At 38.8% G+C, this 21,155-nt stretch overlaps 1 protein-coding gene across 3 annotated transcripts in view; it reads right to left on the bottom strand.

Annotated features, from left to right (window-relative positions):
• The window catches only part of ptprk (protein tyrosine phosphatase receptor type K), a gene marked incomplete at its 5' end in the record, with an annotated part of 111,135 nt that overhangs the window by 53,486 nt on the left and 36,494 nt on the right, over positions 1 to 21,155 (bottom strand). For all 3 annotated transcript variants that reach the window (XM_079256015.1, XM_079256014.1, XM_079256013.1), the window contains 4 exons: positions 2,870 to 2,928; positions 3,027 to 3,078; positions 4,047 to 4,207; positions 10,058 to 10,180. In XM_079256015.1, the coding sequence (XP_079112141.1) occupies positions 2,870 to 2,928; positions 3,027 to 3,078; positions 4,047 to 4,207; positions 10,058 to 10,180 (395 nt within the window). The remainder of the gene's footprint in view (positions 1 to 2,869; positions 2,929 to 3,026; positions 3,079 to 4,046; positions 4,208 to 10,057; positions 10,181 to 21,155) is intronic.

Here is a 21,155-nt window from a genome sequence, read left to right as displayed (position 1 = left end):
AGATGTGATGGCAGCCCATCTGCCACAACCAAGAACAAATCAGCTAAGATTACAGTACATGCACAATGAATCCACATAGTATGACTAAGTTTTGTGCACCTAGGCCTACTGTGACATCCATAGTGATGGTGCTTGTTGCTTTGTGGTTAATCATTTGATCCTTTTGCTGACGCAGGAGCTATGCTACTGTAGTTGTTATGTTTATAAGCAGTTAACATGCAGTTATGGTTGAAGTCATTTTTGCTCAACCTAATGATATAAAGTAGTTGAAGGTATAACATTTAGCAAATTTAAAACATAGTTAACCCTTTAAAACCCGACTTATGGGAAAAAAATGGTAAGAACAGTCTAATTTTTCTTTAATATGCTCTTTATAATGTAAGAAAATGTAAGGGGGGGGGGTTACTATTTATTACCATGTGATGTGTCATAATTATTGTTGCGTAATTTTCTGCTTCCTGCTATCTATTAGAGGGTAGGAGTCAAGTATCAGATTGTGTTTATTAGGATTTTGAGAAACGTTTTTACCATAAAGTGATGTAGAATGTCTCAGAAACTTTGTGTAACAAAGATGATTCATTTGGCTTTATAGAGTTAAGATAGTTTCGAGTTTGGCCATTGCTTTGTACTTAGGATATTACATCTTGTTTGAACTTGACGGTAGATAAGAGCACCAGGATAACTACACATGCCCTGACTGTTTGAATCTAATCTGTTTTTTTAATCTTTCAGAAACTTAGAAAGTTAAATACCTGAGATCTGATTCTGTAGTCTGTTATTGCTTTCAAAAACTGAGCCGAATTTTTTGGCAGAGAATTTACAAGTACATCATGCTTTACATCTTTCAGACAAATGAGTGTTCGACACAAACCTACAGCTCTGATAATAATCTTTTGTTCCAGCATGTGGAATAAGATTGAATGCCACAATGCCTGGGGGTCACTATTGCTTGCATGCCCAGATTAGTTTTAGCAACCATTACATTATTTAATTTCTGTATCTTATGAACTGAATGGGAGCCATCTGATCATACAGGTGTCAGTCGCACACAGATTGACTTTTCTAATCACTGTGAAGCAAGATTATTGATGGCACATGTTTGCAAGTTTACACACAAGCTAACTTATTTTGAAATGCTGAAGGCAAAGGACTGACATATCATCACTCCAGAGTAGAGCTGGGCGATAGCATACATCCTCTTATCATCCGGTTGCATATATCACTTTGATGTATGCATGTACGGGCACTGAATCAAAAATGTTTAAAGCTGCAGGGAAGAGATATTTTTCCATCTGATGTTGTCATCTGACTCCTAATAAATGTAAATTTGGTTTTAGGCACCTGCTACCTCTGTATACACACACTAATACTACGTAAGCTAAAGGCAATATACAGTAGGTGTCAGTGGCAAAAGACAGGAGAAGGATTTCTAGTAATGATAAACAAAGAAAACCTTCCTGGTGCCACAAATCCACCAAAGCTACAAATAAACAACCTACGACAACAGATACTGACAGTGAATTACAACTGCTACTCTGATCTAATCTAATCTGCTAATCTTCCATCTATTCCTTATTTATCAAATTAATTATGAGAGGAACTCATCGAGAGATGCAATCTGAAACCATCAACTCCAACATTTGTACACATGAAGCTGGAAATATCTGCGTTTAAAGCAATTAAAGGAACATTTGTGGAAATATGTGTCTACCTGTTTGTATGGTGATTGGACTAAACAATTTATTGACTTATTCCTTAATTAAGAGTAACTAAAACTGGGTTCCTGAATTGCAAAGTACTTAAAGTCAAAAACTTTTGATAATCTTGAGGGGAAAAAGTTTCCACTCATATTAAAGAGGGGAAAAAAGGAAACATTCCTAATTATGAGTTCTGCTTAAAAATCCCTGCGTGGGTGTGTGTGTTTCTGTGAGTGCATGTGGTGTTGAACAGTTTTTGTCTGTGTGCGCAGTAAGCCTACATGTGAAAGTCTTCCCCTGGAGAAACCAGGCTCATTACAACTCAAGCTAAAGTGCTAACAGAGAAACATGTTCAAACATGACAAAATAGCTTCATAACCTCAAATCCAATAACTTGCTTCACAGCCTGAAAAGGCTACATATGCCTCAGCAAACCAGGATGATTATGTTCAATTAAAACATGTTGACACACGAGTTTCACACTGGTGAGCTCCTCCCACAGTCACTAAGAGGGACGGGGATCCAGATGGGCCACTTGGAGGATGCTTTCACACTTATAGTAGTATTACATGGTCCCCAGGCTGAGTGTGTTAATACGATCAGTGAGTTTGCCTGCAAGAACATTCAGATAGGCTACTCTAAAGCACTCACACATCTGTCAACACCAGCCACCACACACACACACACACACACACACACACACACACACACACACACACACACACACACACACACACACACACACAACTCATGACTGACATAAATTAAGAACAAGGGGAAGAGGCACACACTGACACACAACCTAAGTATAATGCAACCTCCAACAATAGTCCTGCAATATACTATTCTTTGTGAGGAAAACTTGGGTTTAGTTCAGGAAATACTTGTATTGATTAAAATAAGACATAAAAATGAGGACAACCATGTCAGAACTGTCAAGGTCCAACATGACACACAGTCACATGTATGCAAACACAAACACAGACACAGACACATACCCTACCCTAATCGTCACCTCCTGAGCATCAGTCAACACAAATAAATCAGCAGTCTGCCTCACAGCATGTGGATGTGTTTGCACTTGTGTGTGCTGTGTGTATTCACATCAGCATGACTGGAAATTAGTCAATAATATCCAGTGTGTAGCTTTTAATGACAACTCTGCGATTTACCTGATATTCATTAGGCCAAAAGGTGGAGACAGCGAGTTCGGCTTTCAGCCAGTCTTTACCTGAAAGACAACATTTGAGAATGTGAGAAAAAGGAAGTCAGAACAGTCAGATTAATTGAAGGAAGTAAGATTGAGTGATGCTTGGAACCAGGTTTTACCAGTATAGGTGGTCACATTCCATATGGGGTTTGCCAGTGGACCCTTGTTCACCTTGAAATGATGTAGAACACAAAGATGAGTCACAAAACAATCTTTTTTTGTCGTTACAAAAAGGTGTAATCATCATGAAACAATGCATGTCATGTTTTCAACATGTGGTATTCTTATTATGTCTGTAGCTGCACAAGAAACTCTACACTGTCGACTGAGACAGCTGGGAGCAGGGTGGTGGTGGAGGGGTAAATTAAAAGCCAAACATCCAACTTGCAATGCTTGTCTTCTATCCAGTAACTAAACAGTCCAATTTTCTCTCATGAATGTGTTTTTTTCTGATAACTTTCCCAAACTGAGAGAAAAAGCAGGACAGGACATGAGCGTTGTGGGAATAAATGAAATATAAAAGAAGAAATTGATCTTTAAACATAAAATCCTGTGTCAGAAATGTCCACTGTAAATCATTTGTCTTTCTTGTACTGAGTATAATGCTCAAACAATGTTTTTACACCATAATCAGAACCATAAAACAGCCTCAGTAAACGACATGCACATGTTTTTGTTTGTTGTTTTTAGTCAGTATATAGTTCTGAATGTCCTTTGTTTCTTGGCAGTCAGCAGATTCTGATGCACGCAAGTTGCATTCGTTTCAGTCATGTCTCACACAACAAAGACCATATTTTCCTGTTTAGTTTCATTTGTTTTGGGTTTTTTTCACTAAACCATTTGCCATTTTGACAAATAAAAAGCTTTAAATAATTAGAATCAATGCATTCTAGTTTATTAAATCTAGCTTCAGAGTTGTAAATTGGTGCAGTGCGGCTGATGAATGCTTATTTTTTCTCCGTGAGCAGATAAAACCAAATAAATTGAACCAATCATTCTCAGTCCATTAACCCATTAAGACCTGAGGGTTGTGCTGAATATGGGCAAAGGTACACCCATACATTTACTTAGTTTGTAATGGATTGAAACAAATGAACTATTATGTTTATCGTCTCTTCTCTTGGATTGGTGCTCAGTACCTTCACCAATACGTTGAGGGTACCAGGGCTGGAGCCGTCAGGGCTTGTGAGCATATAGTTGAAATCAATACAGTGAGTGTCGTTTTCCTTCATGACTGGCAGCTGAAACCTTGCCTTTTCTCCGACATCATACTGAGAGACATCAACAAACATGTAGGACCCTGAATGCAAAGACAGAAAAGGGAAAGGTAAGTAAAGTTTAGAGGAACATGGCATTTAATCATAAAAATGAACAAGGATTTGTAAATCTAACCCATAAAATGTTCTCATGTTTGTGGTAGCTGTTTGTGCTTGCACACCAGATACCTACCATAATCCACAGCTTGAACAGACTAGTAATGGTGCCCTCTGAGGAGGTAGTTAGTGTGCTGACAGTAAGAGTGGGCTGTATGCCCACATTTTGTGCTACATGCACCTACATGAACAAACCACTTAGTCCTCACAAAATATTTCAGAAAAATCCCTCTTATGAATTTAACTCCTTAGCTCCCTTTACGTATGTAAATTTCATTTCCATCTGTTTATTAAAATAAAAAACAAAAACGAAACTCAGTCCCTCACAGACAAAATAAAATAAAATAAACCTTTTCAGATAGGATTTTATTATGTTTCTCCTTTGTGATGGTTGGACTATTTCAAAACCAGCCAGCAACAAATTAACACAGGAAAGAAGAGAAACTGCAATGACTGCATCGTTTTACAGAAAAGAAAAGATAAAGTTTAGAGCTTTATCTTTTCTTGACTTAATTTAAATACTCATTCATTGTCTAGGTAATGAGAAAGTCTGAAGCAAATGTTTTTCCAGGTACTACGTTAGCCGAGTGTCACTGTTGTATGTTATTCTGTAATCTTCCACTTTCAGTGGCTCATTATGGAAAATGGAGCTTGAAATAATACTTAATCTGGGTGTACCGGCAGTCTGCCTGTCCAGATGTTCTAGTAATCAGCTCAGACCTCAACCAGATGTTGCTGCACTGAAATATGATGAAATGTGATCCTTTCCTGCTTGATTTTTAATCTTACTGTGTCACATTAGCTCGTTACAAATTAATAGAAAAAGCTGATGGTGTGGTTTGGTTCTTTTTAAAGGGCATTTTTGTCTGATAAAACAAGACACACTGCATAAAATGCACAAGATACCCTTCTGGACTTTTAAAGCATTTTCTGTCATTTTATAAGCTTTTAATAAAATTAGCTGACCCACTGAAGTAATATTTTATGCTGAGGGGTAAAAATAACCAGTATGGGTTGCAACATTATGAGTGCAGACGAGATGCAAGTGAAAGAGAGGAGAGCACAATAGGACATAATTAACTACAGTACAATTAAATAAAATATAATTGAATTCAATACGAAGAGATAAGGTTCTATATAAAAAGCTTAAACATTAACAAAAACCGGTTAATTTGATTAGCATAATGTATCATACACAATGTGTACTGTACAATAGGCAGTAGGACAATAGAGATTATGGGTTATTGTTTAGTTAATCTGTAGTGAGAAAGCCTTGTCCTATGAGGAAAGAACAGAAAATAACAGGCTTTCATGTGGTCCACAAACATCTGTGGGTATGGAAACACACACTTCAGAGTTTTTGTTTTTTTTAGTAGTTTCGATCCTGTATTTGGTCTGCTCGAAGCGAACCGAGACCTGCATTTGTAGGCGGATAGAGTCCGCTTCTTTGATCCAATTAAGAATTTGTTTGGCGCATTCACGTTTTCCCAAACGAACTGGACTTTCCAAGCAAACGGACAAGGATTTGAATCTAAAGGGCCGATGTGAATGTGACCTAAAATAAAGGAGTGGCTGACTAAATTCCCGGTTCTTTTTATGCAGTCACTGCTACTAAAATGGTGCATGAAAAAAGTACCTTTAAGATGGCTGCCAAGATGCTGTGCCTGCCAAAAAAAACCCTTATCAGTCAGACCCAGAGACCTAGACGCATCAGAACACACGCAACAAAGCTAAACATAACCTGTGGCACTTAACTAGTCATAACACTGCCTCATACACAATTGTATCAGTGAATGTAATAATTAGAGGTGAAAACCGTTACAATCAAGAGTAATGGAAAAATGATCCACAAACAACCTCCATTAAATTACTGGAGCTGCCAGCTGCCTCAATTGGGACAGAATGAAAATACAAAGAAAAATAATAATGTACTGACCCAAAAAGGCATGAAAAATATGAGCAATTAAAGACTGACAGTCTATGAAACTAATACAACACCAATGCTATTCAAGGAGGTTTCATGTTGCCAAGAACATCTAACACCTCATCTTTCTAAAGAAAGTTTCTAAAATAGTTGATGTTTTTGATCTGACAAATTCTAAAATATCCTCAAATAAAAAATGATGAGAAAATATAGCAGAGGCTAAATATAAACGATCCAAATATGTCACACAGGAGCAACAACAGGATGGTAGGCAGAGCGCCGTACTCTTTGGTAAAACAGCAACGTCTCCCAAGTGAAGCAACACCTGACAGTCATTTCATTTTTAGCTCCTCAAATAGCCACACACACACACACACACACACACACACACACACACACACACACACACACACACACACACACACACGCACACACACACACACACACGCAAAACCATCATGATTGTGCATAGTCATTTATTCTTTTAGATCCAAACAAAATTAATAGAGTCATTTAAATAATTATGATTAAAATGCCAAAACCTTTTTCTCACCATACAATCACATTTTTAAGACCTATTGTTTTAATTTAGTCTTGAATGTTATATTGATCGCATGATGCAATTTACTTAGTTCTTGTGTGACACTATTTCTAATGAATTTTTGTTTAATGAGTTAATTAGTGATCTGAAAGTACTTTTAAAAAGCATCTTTGCCTAAAAATGTCCTCATGTTTTAATTAAACTGCAGATCAAATAGTTATCTAAACCTTATTCAATTATATAAAACAAAGAAATGCAATAAATGTTTGCATTTAAAAACAAAAGAACTCCTTTAATTGTCATTAACAGATAATAACCCACATCTTAAAAACAGACTAATAAAACACACTTAGAGCTCAACAAATCCATTTTAATAAGTTTAAACTTTAATTTAACCTGAAATTAGGTGGGTTGGAGTTGTTTACAATGCAATTAAATCAAAGCAAAAGATAGATATCTGTGAAGCTTAAAGTTTGAGTCTTGCAGAGGCGTTAACAGATGCTTTCTTTCATGTTATTTTTAAGGCTGTGTAGATGCATCCATCATTACTGGATATTCATTAACATATCAGTGGACCTGCTGCAGTTTCAATGTATTTTTTCTCCTTCCTTATTAGAGAACATAGCTGTAAACAAGAGGGGGGAGGAAGATATGGAGAGAATAGCATGTCAAATAGGTTTAGAGTGTTACTGGCTGACAACATTATGAGTCAAGAGTATCTGCTTTAGTCCTCTGAGCCACAGAACCACAGTGCCCCAGCCCATGAATGTTCAACTGGCATGACGCTCGCTGCCAACGTTAGCGTCTAGGCCCTGCCATGGTGGAAAATGCCAACATCAACCCCCAGAGAGATTACATAGATGAGTTTTATCTCTATTACTGAAACTGCCAAAAACTGCCATGCTCATTCAATACTGCCTCAAGCACAAACGGTGATTAGTAAATGGGGCAAATTGATGTGGGTTGAAAGGTACAGAAATGTAGCTGCTGACAATGAATTAACTCCTAAACAAAGCTTGGAACAGCTTCTAGTAGAAGGTTATTTTTTTTCTAATAACCTCCAATGAACTAATCAGCAAAGTTAAGTTACTCCCAAAGGTCTTCTAGATGCCAAACGCTCTTAACAACTTCCCGAAATAACAAGGGTAGCTATCCCTTTGTTTTCAAAGGTCAAAAGCCAAAAAGGTTTAGTGCTGCTCCTTTAAATTACACCGTGCCCTCAGGGAGAGTGCAACAAACAAACTAACATAAACTTTGCCAAAGTGTCCCTGGGCAAAGTACTTAAGCTCCAAGCCCAACCCTTCACCCATTTCCTACTTCTCCTTCCATTTAGAAAACCTTGCCAAGTGCTGTGTTTCTAATCCCCTCCAGCAACCTCGTTTTCCATCCACTGCACTGCTGTTCCACACCCTGCTGGCATTATTAACACATCAAATGTCAGTTTGTGCTCCTGCACCTTTAGGCAAGGCTCAGAACCTGCCCTACTGCAACCAGCATCTCCAAATCATTAACCTGCTCTGCCACCCCCTTGCCCTGCTCATCCCACCAGCTTCTAGAGGCGTTAATGCTATGCTAATTTCAGCCAATACCCCTGTACGGTTGCGCAAAGTATTTAACCTCTTCAAAGTGGCAACTCTGCCCTCGCTGCATTGTGAGACAACTTGGTATTTACAATACTAAACATAAAACTTTGGCTTTGTACCACTGGACACTTAAATATATGCAAGGCAACATGTTTTAAACAGCTACACACACTTTGAGACAAAACATGTGTGCTGATGTGAAAACTGTTGCAGGTTGTGTTGAAATGAACTTTTCTCTAAATGTCAGCAAAGGTGGGTTGTCGAGATGATAAGCATGGAAGATAAATAACGGCATCATATCGTCATGGTAACTATGTCATAAGAGGAAGGATGGAGAAAGGGAGACCAGAGGAAACAAGACGAGAGGAAAGAAAAGGAAATTTATGGGGGAAAAAAAACTGAGGACATGTCTGTGATTACTTCATTCATTTTTCCTTCATACTTGGCTGTTCTTACACACCATCCACATTTTTACTCTGTTGTTGTAAATTTGAAAAAGCAAGTTACTATTTCCACATTGGACAGCTAGTTAGTGTTGTAACAGTTTGCTTTCTAACATCGTAGAGTGGGCAACCTTTCCTGTTCACTGCTGTTGATTAATGACCTCATATTCTGTTAATTAGACCCTCAGCCCTGAGGCAGAAAGATTTAATTTCCCCTTCATCATCATCACTGGGAAAAACACAACTGATTAAAGAGAAGAGAAGAGAAGAGAAGAGAAGAGAAGAGAAGAGAAGAGAAGAGAAAAGAAGAGAAGAGAAGAGAAGAGAAGAGAAGAGAAGAGAAGAGAAAAAAAAATCCTTTTTTTTCTGTAAATTGTTGCCTCTACAAAAAATACTCTAATACATGAAACTTTAACTTAAGGCCAAAGCACCAAATTCTGCTTTTTAATTTAATGATTAAAATGTAATTTGTTGGGATCTGATGTGTTCGCATTAAAGATGCATTTTGAAGCTGGAAATGACTTTACACCACTTACCCTTATGTATTCACGTTTATTGGTTCCCAACCTAAACCAGGCATTTACTCCAAACACTCATCTTTCATTGTGACAGAATTTTACCTTTCAGTCTCAATTATGCAAAATGAAAAATGTCACACATGCCACAAAACCGAAAATGTGTTTTATAAAATTCTAATGTTATTGTAGAGATACATTCTTTCTTCATCTCCATGGGGGAAATTTATATGGACCAGCAGCTCGCAATTTTAGCACATCTATGAACAGTTAAACAAGTAATTAAAATGGATGAAGTAAGAATATCAATAAAAAAGGATAGAAGTAACTGTAGTACAGTCTCGAGGCTGTGGGGACAACAGAGCTTCTGAACCTCCCAGCCTCTCACCACAGCTGCTTCTCTGTACTGTCAGGGTGTTATGGAGGGGGTGTTTATTATTGTCCATATTGCCCTGGCCTACACTTTCCTCCCCTTCTACTGATCAACCACAGTTCTCATAGGGTCCAGCTCCCTGACCAGCACAGGCCTTTTTTTAACTTGTTTGTCCAGATGTCTAGTATTTGTATTAAAAACTAATAAAAAAAAATAGAAAAAAGTAGTTTCCTCCTGAAAAGAATACAGTCATGTATTTTCATCTAAATATTAAAAACTTGGCTTTTTACAAAGCATATAAGCGCTTTTAATAGTTCAAAGATACACAAAGCCATCTTTCTACAGAGGGAGAAAGTGATTGGTAGATGATGAGCAGGAAAGGTGAGGTCAAGTCTCACCTTGTGGCAGGTCTGGTGAGACATATGGCACTTCTTGGGTGTTGATGTGTGTCCAGTCAAAGTCATCATAAGGGTCTTGTTGGTAATCACACTGAGAAAAGCCCTCATCAAACGTGCAGCTTCCTGAAAAAGAAAAAAAAAAAAAAACAGAATAAGGTTTTCATCAGATCTTTGGCACCGAATGAAAGAAATTTTAGGCGTAAAATAAAAACTTTTTAACATTTCATTTTGTCCCTGTGTGCTGTTTTTCTGTGCGTGTGTTTGTCTCTGCTCATTAAAAAACCACCAGGAGTCTGAGCTCCGACAGTCATCACTCAAGGCCACTCTGGATCATGTCTGACTCAAACAGCAGAGCCTTCAGCTGATCATCTGAGCCCATCACCACAGCCTCAGGACAACCATGTGTGAGCTGGCCGCCTTTGGCTCCACCTTAACGGGAAGTTGCTCTAATACAGAGAGACGTCACTTGTCCCTGACAGCTAGCTGAACCGATCAACCTGCAGTGAAATGTGGCTCATGCTAGAAGTCCTGCTGATAGGAACATAATGCTGTTGACTACTATCTGATTCATTGACCTAGCAGTGATGCACAGCTTGTGTTAGTAAAATGAGACATGGCTAAGAAAGGCCACATTGCCATCTGATTCAAGTCTGGTAGTTAGCAGTCAAAGTGAAATCTCCTCGATAGCCTTAACTCAGCCAGACATGGTTGGGACAGAGAACATTATAGCTGGACTTTCATTTGCAAGCAAAGTAAATCTGAAACAATTCTTTAAAAAGCTGTAAAAAAAAAAAAAAGAAAAAGAAAAAAAAAATCAGACTAGCTTGGTTTTAAATAAATAAACCAGATTTTATAAGCGATGTTTACAGGGACAAATATTTTATCTATCTGTTTGAAATCAATCTGATCAAAAACTCCGGCTTACATGTTTACATGAAACATTTTTATTCTGACTGGATGTTCGATCACGTCTAAAGGGCTTCATGTACTGTGCACCGGTTGGAGATGGTGTCCACAATGGGAAATTAAAAAGTGTTGTTCATTAGCAGTCAGCTTTACCTTTGGGAATATTGGGAATATTACATAATGTTAAGGAAGATGCTCATTCAGTGGTTGTCTTTAAAACTTATTCAAAACTTTTGAATACTTGCACAACGGGTAAGTTTTCATACCCACTTGTCCAGACATAACTGAGTTTTTAAAGTCAAGACAGTTCAACCACGGCATTAATAATCACAAATTTAAAAGGTCCAATACTTTAAATTTGCTAGATTGATCTACAGACAGATGCATTTTTGCCTCCTTTTTCTATGTTTTCATATATTATGTAGATTTGTTGTGGTACCTCTTAGTTTCTGGAAATGAAAACACATGAAAGAGCAGCAAACCTCAAACCCAAAATGTACAAATGGCATGTTCAAAGAAGCTAAAAAAAACTACAGAGAACGAAACGAGCAAAAGCCAACTTCATGTGCTATCAGCAACCAGCACTGGCAGCAACATAAATCTAACATTCAGTTAGCGATACAGCTTTGCTACCTGTGTCCTAAAGCGAGCTGTGGCAGCTGTGATGGAGAGCAGAACGACAGGCCCTCAGATACCCCACAGATCTGAGCTCCCGCTACAGAGGCATACCAAGAGGTGACAGACGCCGCCAGAGGAGAAACGAGTTAACATCAAACTAAGCGACTGTCTTCGGCTGCTGGCTGCATGGCTGGCTGTGACTCACAGCCTCAGAGGGACACTGGATCACATTCCTCTCAGCGTCATTCTCAAGACTGGCCTCTCACCGGGCACTTTAGTTCTCTCCCATTCAATTCAATTAAGCCTTATCACAGTATATCACCAGCAGTCATAATTAAAAAGAAATTGTGGGGCATGCGGAGGGCAGAAAACTAGAGCGCAACAACAGATTTTTTTCTATTGTATTTACATTTATACGTCTAAACTGCAGCTATTACATACAAAACTTAGAAGAGACTCTTTCTTTTTTTTATATAACCTTTGTGTGTCAGAATGTGTGTTTTGAGTTTGTATGAAACTCCGTGGTCTCCTGTCTCCTACAATGTGTGTGTCAGTTTACATCTTGTCAGGTACATCTCTGCATGGTTGAAAATAGCAAAATGCACAACGCTGCTGTGCGTTTCTGCAAACCAGTACATCAGAATACAGTAGGCATCCATCCATCCATCCATCCATACTTACTTACTTAATTCAGGATGTGCAAACAGCAATAAGAAGGTACAGTTTGGAGACGGTGCTCTGTGATGGCATGTTAATGCGTCCAATCAGAGGGAACCTAGCAGATCTCAACAATCCCCCACCTCAGACAAATTCCCAGGTACTGTATAGTGTCCGCTGCCTGAAGTTGGTTCTCATTTTTCTAAGCCTCTCCCCTACAGGCTGTCAATTTACTCTATTTAGCCTGAAGTAGACCTGGACAGGTGTAGCTTCTGTACCAGCCTAAACTCTGAAATCCTGTCTCGCTACAGGGATTTTCTGAACTCACAGCCTCTCAGCTGCAGCTCGTCTGCTTCTTCTCCTCTGTAATATGAGTGCCAGGTCTTTCCTCTGACAGATCCATCCTGCATCCAAGTCTGAAGCTGGGAAAAATAGCTACCTTCTGGATATTTTTACTTTCCCCTCACAACTAGGACCAAACTTGGACGTGTACATCTTGTCCCCAGCGCTGCTCCCTACCACCGCAGCAAGCGTAGCGGGAGCGTCATATGTGAAACCTTTGAATATTAATAAATTTGGGTTACATTTCTGCATGTGTCACATAAACACCTCTTTATGCTCAACATGCAATCAAAATGTTTCCATTTTACAATTCTTAAGTCTTTATTTCGGCACCACAAAATTGTGTAGAAACTTGTCTCCGTGTTTTAAATAAACTCCACAAACAAGCCAAAAAGTTTTCGTTGGTATTGGCAAGACTGAATATATTATACAAACTCAATCTGACTTTTTTAATGAATACTGGTGCTGGTGAAGGAAGTGTATCTGAGTCATAATTCAATGTAAAGTCTGAACAGAGCCAAGTTTTTTGTGTTCTCTGTACTCCTGGCCCATGTTTTAACATTCCAGAGCATTTGCCTTGAATTACCTGCTACAGCATGTTTGGCCTTCTTTTGTCTCTTTGAAACTACCATACAGTAACTATTTACTTTTACAATCTGCCTCAGAAAGCTGTATGTAGAGAATAATCAATTTAATTTAAAACAGAACATGTTTTAAAAATGTGCTGTGGGCTTTTAAACAGTGTAGAAATACACAGTTTCACTCAGCTCTGATTAATGGTCTGTTAAAGGTGCTTTGCCTTGGTCTAACGGAGAAGATAAACATGCCCTTGTTTCACATCTCACTTTACAGGTTGCTTTTTTTAAAGTGTCTCAGAGCACTTCCTAACTCTTGTTTGGACTTTTGTGAAAGACGTTGACTTGCGGGTACTAACATACTAAAAGTATCTGTTTCTATGTGTGTGCTGAGGGGGTCTGCAAGAAACTACTTTTATGCAAAAAATGTCTCCCTACACACACACACACACACACCTCATTCAGCTCGGCCACAATCTTAACACTTCTCCCTTTACTAAATGTCCTGCCAACTTAAACCATTACACACACATAAACTAACACATGCATCAGACAGCAAATCCCTGTTGCCAGAAATGAGTTGAGCAGATCTTGAACTCTGTTTTACTTTAGATGAAGCCATAACTTGTTCAAATATTGTAGAGTTAAACAAGTTGTTCTTTATTTTCTTCATATTTCAGCTTAAGTCCAACAATTAATACTTCTGTCTAGGGCTGCAAAATTTATCAGATTTTGGTGACCACAATTAAATAAACCTGACTGTCAACAATATTTACATCCATCACGCGAGCTCTGCTGCACGCGTCTCTGATAACTCAGGTTCTCAACCAGTAGTCTGCCAACCACCATGGGGTGAACACGTGGTTAAGGCTTCATTAAGCTGCCTAAATACCAAGTGCGCACACATTTTACCAGCAGCCAGTTAAGTATCACTGGATTGGTTGGACATGTGAGGTGGGCGTGGTTAAAAGCATGAAGCAGTCAGATGCCGCTTCCACATTTTTCCTGTTGTGGGTAAAATGGATTGTTTTGATTAATCAGCTGATCGAAGTGGTAAAAATATGAACATTTTTACGTGTTGCATTCAAATACTCAAACCCTGCCACGTGCACAACCTGCCCTGCCACAGACGAAGTTTCTCGTTAAATATGAAATAACCAACTTCATGCACAGAAAGCAGACATCGCCGCCCGCATTGATCCCTCCCGACTGCGGACGAAGCTTCTCGTGGAGGATGTAACAAGCTTTGGACTGATGAGAGCAAGTAATGTCGAGAATGGAAAATACAGCTGCATCAAAACACTGGATAAGAAATATGAGATCCCTTCGTGTAATTATTTTTCCAAAGGGGCGTTTCCTGCGCTGTATGAAAAATGTCGATCCATCCATCCATCCATCCATCCATCCACCGAACCATCCATTTTATACGTACAAGGGAGGCAGCACTGTGATCAAATTCTAACTACTGTACATACCTAAAACCCTTCTTGCACTTGCTTATATACATTGAGATGCCATTACAAAACAGTTAAGTGTATTGGTAAAGTCTCTAAGGCTCTTTTCTTGTGATTACAAGTGAAAGTGTTTCATCAAAATTAAGATCAGCATCAAATGACTGCAGTATTTATAGATATTTATCGACCTCAGCTCCACTTGGTATTGATGAGATCGTAACACCAAGGTGAATTTGATAAATTTCACCAAGGGTGCTGTACTTGTAGCTTTATAAGTTGGCACAGTTTGCTTTTTCAAAACACACGTTGACTATTAAGTCAGAAGTAACTCAGAAAGTTATCAGCTCATTCATCTTGTCATGCAGTCATTTTACAGATTTGTCCTTGAGAATCATAGCTTGTTTTTATCCAAAAAAAAAAAAAAAAAGAGTTCAAACTCACCACTTTTGGTGGGAAAACAGTAAAGATAGAATAGAGTTTAATTGATTAAGCGGTAAATATGTCCATATGCAAAACAGATTCAAATTCCAAAACCTGAGCTTGAATTCCTGCCTAAAATATTTGTATATGAGCAAACACAGGTCCAGGAACAATATTTATTTACTTATTTACACATCTAGCAGATAGCTATGGAATTCTAGATGTCATTACCTGTCATTGAAAGTCATGCTTCAGATAGGTACGGCTATGATCATTAAATCCTATCCAAAATTATAACTTTTCAGAAAAAAATCTGCTAACTGTAAAATATAGTGAGAACTCATTCATTCTACACTTTTTAAAGTATAAATATATGCATAAATGTGTGCCCAGATGGGTCATAATGGCCTCACTCTTCATTCACAAGGACACACACAAAGATACACACAAACACTGGCACACGGACACACACACACAAACAGAGGAACTGACTGCATGCTAATCATTTTCTAATCAGCTTCAGTGATTGGTTGCCTTGCTAATGAAATAATGGAGCCTCATTTGCATAATAAAATAATTAGAAGGACTTGATAAAGGCTCAAGGGCAGAGAGAGGAAACCACGAGCGCACATACACACACACATGCAGTGACAAAGGACAGCCACAATCTTCTTTAAAAGATGGCTGAATGGCATCAGACAACATCTGCCACTGTCACTCAGAATCATTTTGTGGTTATTTGCATTGACCTTCACCTACTCGAGGTGACTCAGACAAAAGTGCTTTGACCAAAACTGTTCAGAAACATGGGTGCATACAACCCCCAGGGGTCCCTGCAAAGAAGAGGACCATTTCCTAATTATTATTGTAGATAAAGATCATTAGCTGGCAATGGATCCGGATCATGTTACAATAGCTAGCTTGATTAGCTTTTGCTCCCCCTGTGTGATCTAACTTATCTGCAGAGAAGGTGGTATTACATCCAACCTAACAGCTCAAATCTGCTCAGAAAGAAGTCCCTGGGACATGTTTGAATAAAATGAAGGTCTGGGGTGTCTTTTCTTTTAAACTATTTATTTACGTTCCCTGAATAATTCTGGTAAATTCTTTAAGGATAAATAAATAAAGAAAAGACTCACAATCTAACCTAAAAATGGCTTTTTGCAAAACCTTACCCTTCAAATATCTCAGACTGAGTATATTTTCTGAAGTTGTACTCCCATGACAAACATGGTTTATAAAGTTGTTAACGTGTCTTAAGGCTAATCATAAGCCATATTATCAGTGATTTACTGACTTTACTGACCACTGAAAGTCTCCAAGGGAAGGTCAGAGAGCCCATGTTCTACACAGACTAATCAGATTAAACCAGCATTAACCAGTACTAACTATTTGCAGAGTGGGGCTGTATATTTAATTTCTAGGTCTAATGAGAACACGCAAACGATGAAAAGTTAGTACATACAAGTTGGAGAACACAACGAAGCAAGATAGTATAATGCTGACATGATTTGAAATACTAATTCAGCCAAAATATATTTTTCCTTCAGTACAAATATTTTTTCTTGTCTACAAGCAAAATCTTCCAGCCACTTTGGGGTCTGTAACATTGTTCGAGGTCAGCTCGCTGAAAACATCTTCAGGTTTTGAACCGATTGCAAGCTTAGATGAAAAAGCATAAATCTGCGAAGGAATCTAAAAGACTCAGGAGCAGACACTATCTCACCCGCCCTGACAAATTCTGTCTATAATCTACGTAAAGTTCAAACTCTGTCTCCTTTTCACCACTTTGTCTGTCTAGTATTTATCAGAAGAGCTCTGTTCCAGTCTGCAGGGAAAGATATTATCACCAGAAAACAGATAACACAACATGAGTGAAAGATGGAGGGAAACAGAGGAAAATGCTGTGCAGAAATGGAGATGGAGAGTCAAGATCAGCAGGAAAAATTAATTTTGCAGAAATTATACAAAGCATACTGATACGTGATATGATAAGGTGAGAAGAGAAGAGAGGAGAAGAGAAGAGAAGAGAAGAGAAGAGAAGAGAAGAGAAGAGAAGAGAAGAGAAGAGAAGAAAAACTGCATAATGTAAATGGGTTTAAGAATTAAATTATTTTCAAGGACTAATAATTACACTTACATCATTAAATTCCAATCCAACCACCAGTAATCCAGTTTCCCTTCAATTTATTGCACATTTGTCCATGTCCGCTTGATGACTAAGTTGCTTGACCTTGATTTATAGTCATATGTGGCTTTGCGAGACATTTCTTCCCACTGAATCACTGCAGTTTTTTGTATGTCTTACTTAAAAATGCAAGACAAACACATTGAAAAGAAAAGAAAGGGATGAAATAATGCAAAAGTGGCAGCAGACTTTAAGAGTTTAATATCAATAATACCAAAGATAAGAATAATCTATGCACTATTGTGCATCGTACTGTCTACTATTTCTGTTTGTGGTTTTTAATCTGTAAATGTGAATCACTAAGTAGCCTTGATACCAGCTGACTCAAGGACACTAATAAACTTGTACCTGATGATTTACTCCCTGTGTGTCATCTTTGCGTTTTTGTTCTCTGTCTCAGACTCGTGTTCTTTCTCTCTGTGAGAATAGGTGAAATAAGCCTGAAATGATACAAGGTGACATCAGAGAGGCTGACACACACACACAAACTCTCCCTCGTCACGCTTCAGTGGCCCTTGCAGCGCAGCGCGACGCCATCAAAGCCAAGACCCATATACGCGCACCTCGCCTGTTAAACATACACGGTGGCACGTGCAATCACACGGCTAAATACATGGTAACACACGGACACGTGCACGCTGTCACACATAGCCTAACACTCATGCACACTCAGAGCAGTGGTTTAATTGGAAGTGCTGAAGGCTGAAGAATTTCTCCTTCATCTCACAATGTGGTAATTGAATCTGAGGTGTGTGTGTGTGTGTGTTTTCAGCTGATTCAGGAATATCCATTGACAGTAAATGGTAAAACAGAAATATGTGGGGTTTTTTTTTTTTTGTTGTTGTTTTTTTTTAAAGAATTTTGCAAGAAGCCTTTCTGTCCTTTCAGTCTTGGTTATCCCTCTCCTCTGACCGTGCTCCTCTTTTGGGCGTTAATGCAGTTTTCAGTTCAAATTCAAGCCCCTGCAGTTTTTAATCTCACTTTATTCCCCTCAAACTGATGATTTGGTTGTAGCGAGTATGTGGTGAAAGGGCAGACATGACCTCCACAGCACAGAGACATTTCACTGACTTAACATGGAATATGCTGTTTATGATAAAATGTTATTTATAATTTCACTGCCAAAAAACTGAACTGTTGCTGTGGTTCAGGTTTTTTTGTTACATTTTCAGTGCATGGAGGTTTTTAATTAATTGCAGTCTGATTGCTTTATTAAAAGCCCAAGCAAAATAAATGGTGTACCTAAAAAAAAAAGTGTGAAAACACATACCTGCTTGGACAACTGCAAATAAAAGCTGAACACAATGACCTGTGCATGTTTTACTAATGACCAGCTTTCACAGTATCACTGTCCCATATTACAATGGGAACAGGAACAGAGAAGTGTGGGAACTCTTTTGTAGTTTGGCTTCAAAAAGGAAACAATATGGTTCCACATTTGAAAGACTCAATCGAAAAAAATGAAAAAAAAAATCTGTTCTGCTCTTTCCCAGTACGTTGCATCACATTGCTGTAAAAACATTGCCTGTGGGTGAACAGGTACACGCTCAATTTGTACTGAAAGCTATTCAATTTAATATGAAAGCATGTACATGAATGTGTTGATTGGGTTTCATCCAACGTCTGCCTGAATATATATATATATATATTATATATATATATATATATATATATATATATGTATACACATATATATATTTGGCAATTTCCATAAAGCCTGTGTATTTTCTCTTGCCATCTGTTAAAATCTGAGCTAAAATGCATAAAAGTAACACAATTGAACTGCCTTTATAAGCAGCTGACAGTCAACATTACACTGAAGCATTATCCATCACACCTGAGTAGGAATAGCTTATTTCTTTCTTTCTCTTTCGACCAGTGCAGTGTGTGGTTGTGTGAGTCTTTCTAGTGATAGTTGTTAAAGGGGGTTGAAGCCTTTCAAAGACACTATCTTTATGATATTCACCTCTCTCCTGTGCTTTCTTGGCCTTAGGTTCTGTGTCTATCTCTCCATCGTTAATCTCTATTACTATTCAAATGCTGACATTTAAAGCAACTTCACATGCTGGCTGGCTCGCTGGCTGGCTGCTAGATAAGGCAGAAGAAGAGAGGACAGGAAAGGAGGTGGGAAATGATAGAGAGATGGAGAGGCGTCCTTGTTGTTCAGAGAGAGAATTGGGAAATCCTTCTCATCTCTCCTTTAACTCCCTCCATCCTTCCCATCTGTGAATGACCCATGAGCCCTGAACAGAGTCAGATTTCACTCGTTCTCGGGAAAACTCAACCTCCCCCCTCCTGTTTTTGTGTGTTTGTTCACCCATTTACCATGCCCCACACCCACTACTCTGCTTTCTGTTTACCTGTCCGCCCCATTCTTCTTTGTCTAGGTTAGTGTCCCAGTAGAGTTTAGAGCCAACAGTGCCCATTTAACCATTTAATAAAATGGTGCTTTGGGGAAAACTTCAGCTTGTGCTGAAGTTAACTTAAACCATCTGAAAAATTGTATGGTTAGCAATTTAGTGCCAAGATAACTCCACACATTGGTGGCCTATAACGTCACCAGAAAACTCACCCAATAAAACATCCTGGCAATTAGATCTCATGTCAGGGTTTGTCAGGGTGTGTCATTGTGAATGAGTCAAGGGGGAGTAATTATTGTGGCTTTAGTCGGCACTGAGCTTAGATTATACCCGAGAGTGCAGCTTGCTTTTCTTTCTTTCTTTTTTTTCTCCAACTTAAATCCCCAAACAACAAGTCTCAACTGGCTGTTTCTCCCCACCCTTCATCACACAGTTGACCTCAAGAATGCTGACTGGCTGATTCATCACAGACACTCAGCCTGCATAAACTTTAACCAAATTATGATTCAAAGGGGTAGAAATCCAGCAGGCAATTAATATTTTATTGCAACTTCCTTTGCAGAGCATCTAAACACGAAGTGAGTGATCTGTAATTTATTAGATGTACGCAATAATACATCAAGGTTTTACTATATAGCTATACAATATATTCCACTTAAAATGAGGCTAGATGGGCATTTCCTATTAAGTTAAACAAAAGAAGTCTGGACTGAAAAGCGATCAATACCGGACAGAATGGGGTCAGAATGATTGCTGACACTTGATGGGCTGCATTTGGGTGGAGCACAAGCAGCTGTGTACCTGTTTGCACTCACATGCCACCAGACAACCATCTTTAAACTGCAACTTGAAACTATTTATCACACTCTTTGTTAGCTAAATGATAATTTACCAGGATAATACAGTAAAAAAAAAAAGGCTTTATCCATTGTACACAATTTGAATAGGCGAATCACAGGGCAGCCAGGAGGCAGTTTGTTTCTCAGCCAATCAGGACACAGCTGAGGTTTTTGGCTAGAAAGCCGGTCTGGTGTGGACAAGATAAGCACAGAACACACACTAAACAGCAACCCCCACAGACATGCACAAAGACATGTACACACTCACGGAGAGACACAAGGTAAGTAAGGCCAGATGGAGAAGGAGAGAGGAAAGATATAGTAAAAACAAAAGTGTAGAACTGTGGGGGAAGGGGGTTAAAGAAGAGGAGGAGAAAGAGAAGGAAACCCAGCTGTGAGTTCAGAAAGAAATCCCACCCGAGCTATATAAGCAGGTTAAATCTGAAGCAGCTAGCTTAGCGAGTCAGCACAGAGCCTGGTGGCACAGTGAACTGCCTGGCTGACTTCTCCAATTGTCCAGCAAGCAGGTTCAAAGGCTGGCTGACTGATTTACCGACTGACTGACGGGCGGGTCGGATTTAGTCTATCCTGTGTTTGTGCAGCAGAAGCAGTTCTGTTGTTCAGCCTGTCGGACAAAAAAGCAGTTTTCCCCACTGACACACAAAGAACAACCTGAAACAGCACTAATACTGGAGAGACTGACAGAGATGAAGAGACTAGGAAAGGAGACAAATAAAGA

The sequence above is a fragment of the Telmatherina bonti genome, assembly GCF_933228915.1.
Source record: "Telmatherina bonti genome assembly, chromosome: 16".
Lineage (NCBI taxonomy): Eukaryota > Metazoa > Chordata > Actinopteri > Atheriniformes > Telmatherinidae > Telmatherina > Telmatherina bonti.
The sequence above is the reverse complement of the archived record's forward strand: the minus strand, read 5'-3'. Positions and strand labels throughout refer to the sequence as shown.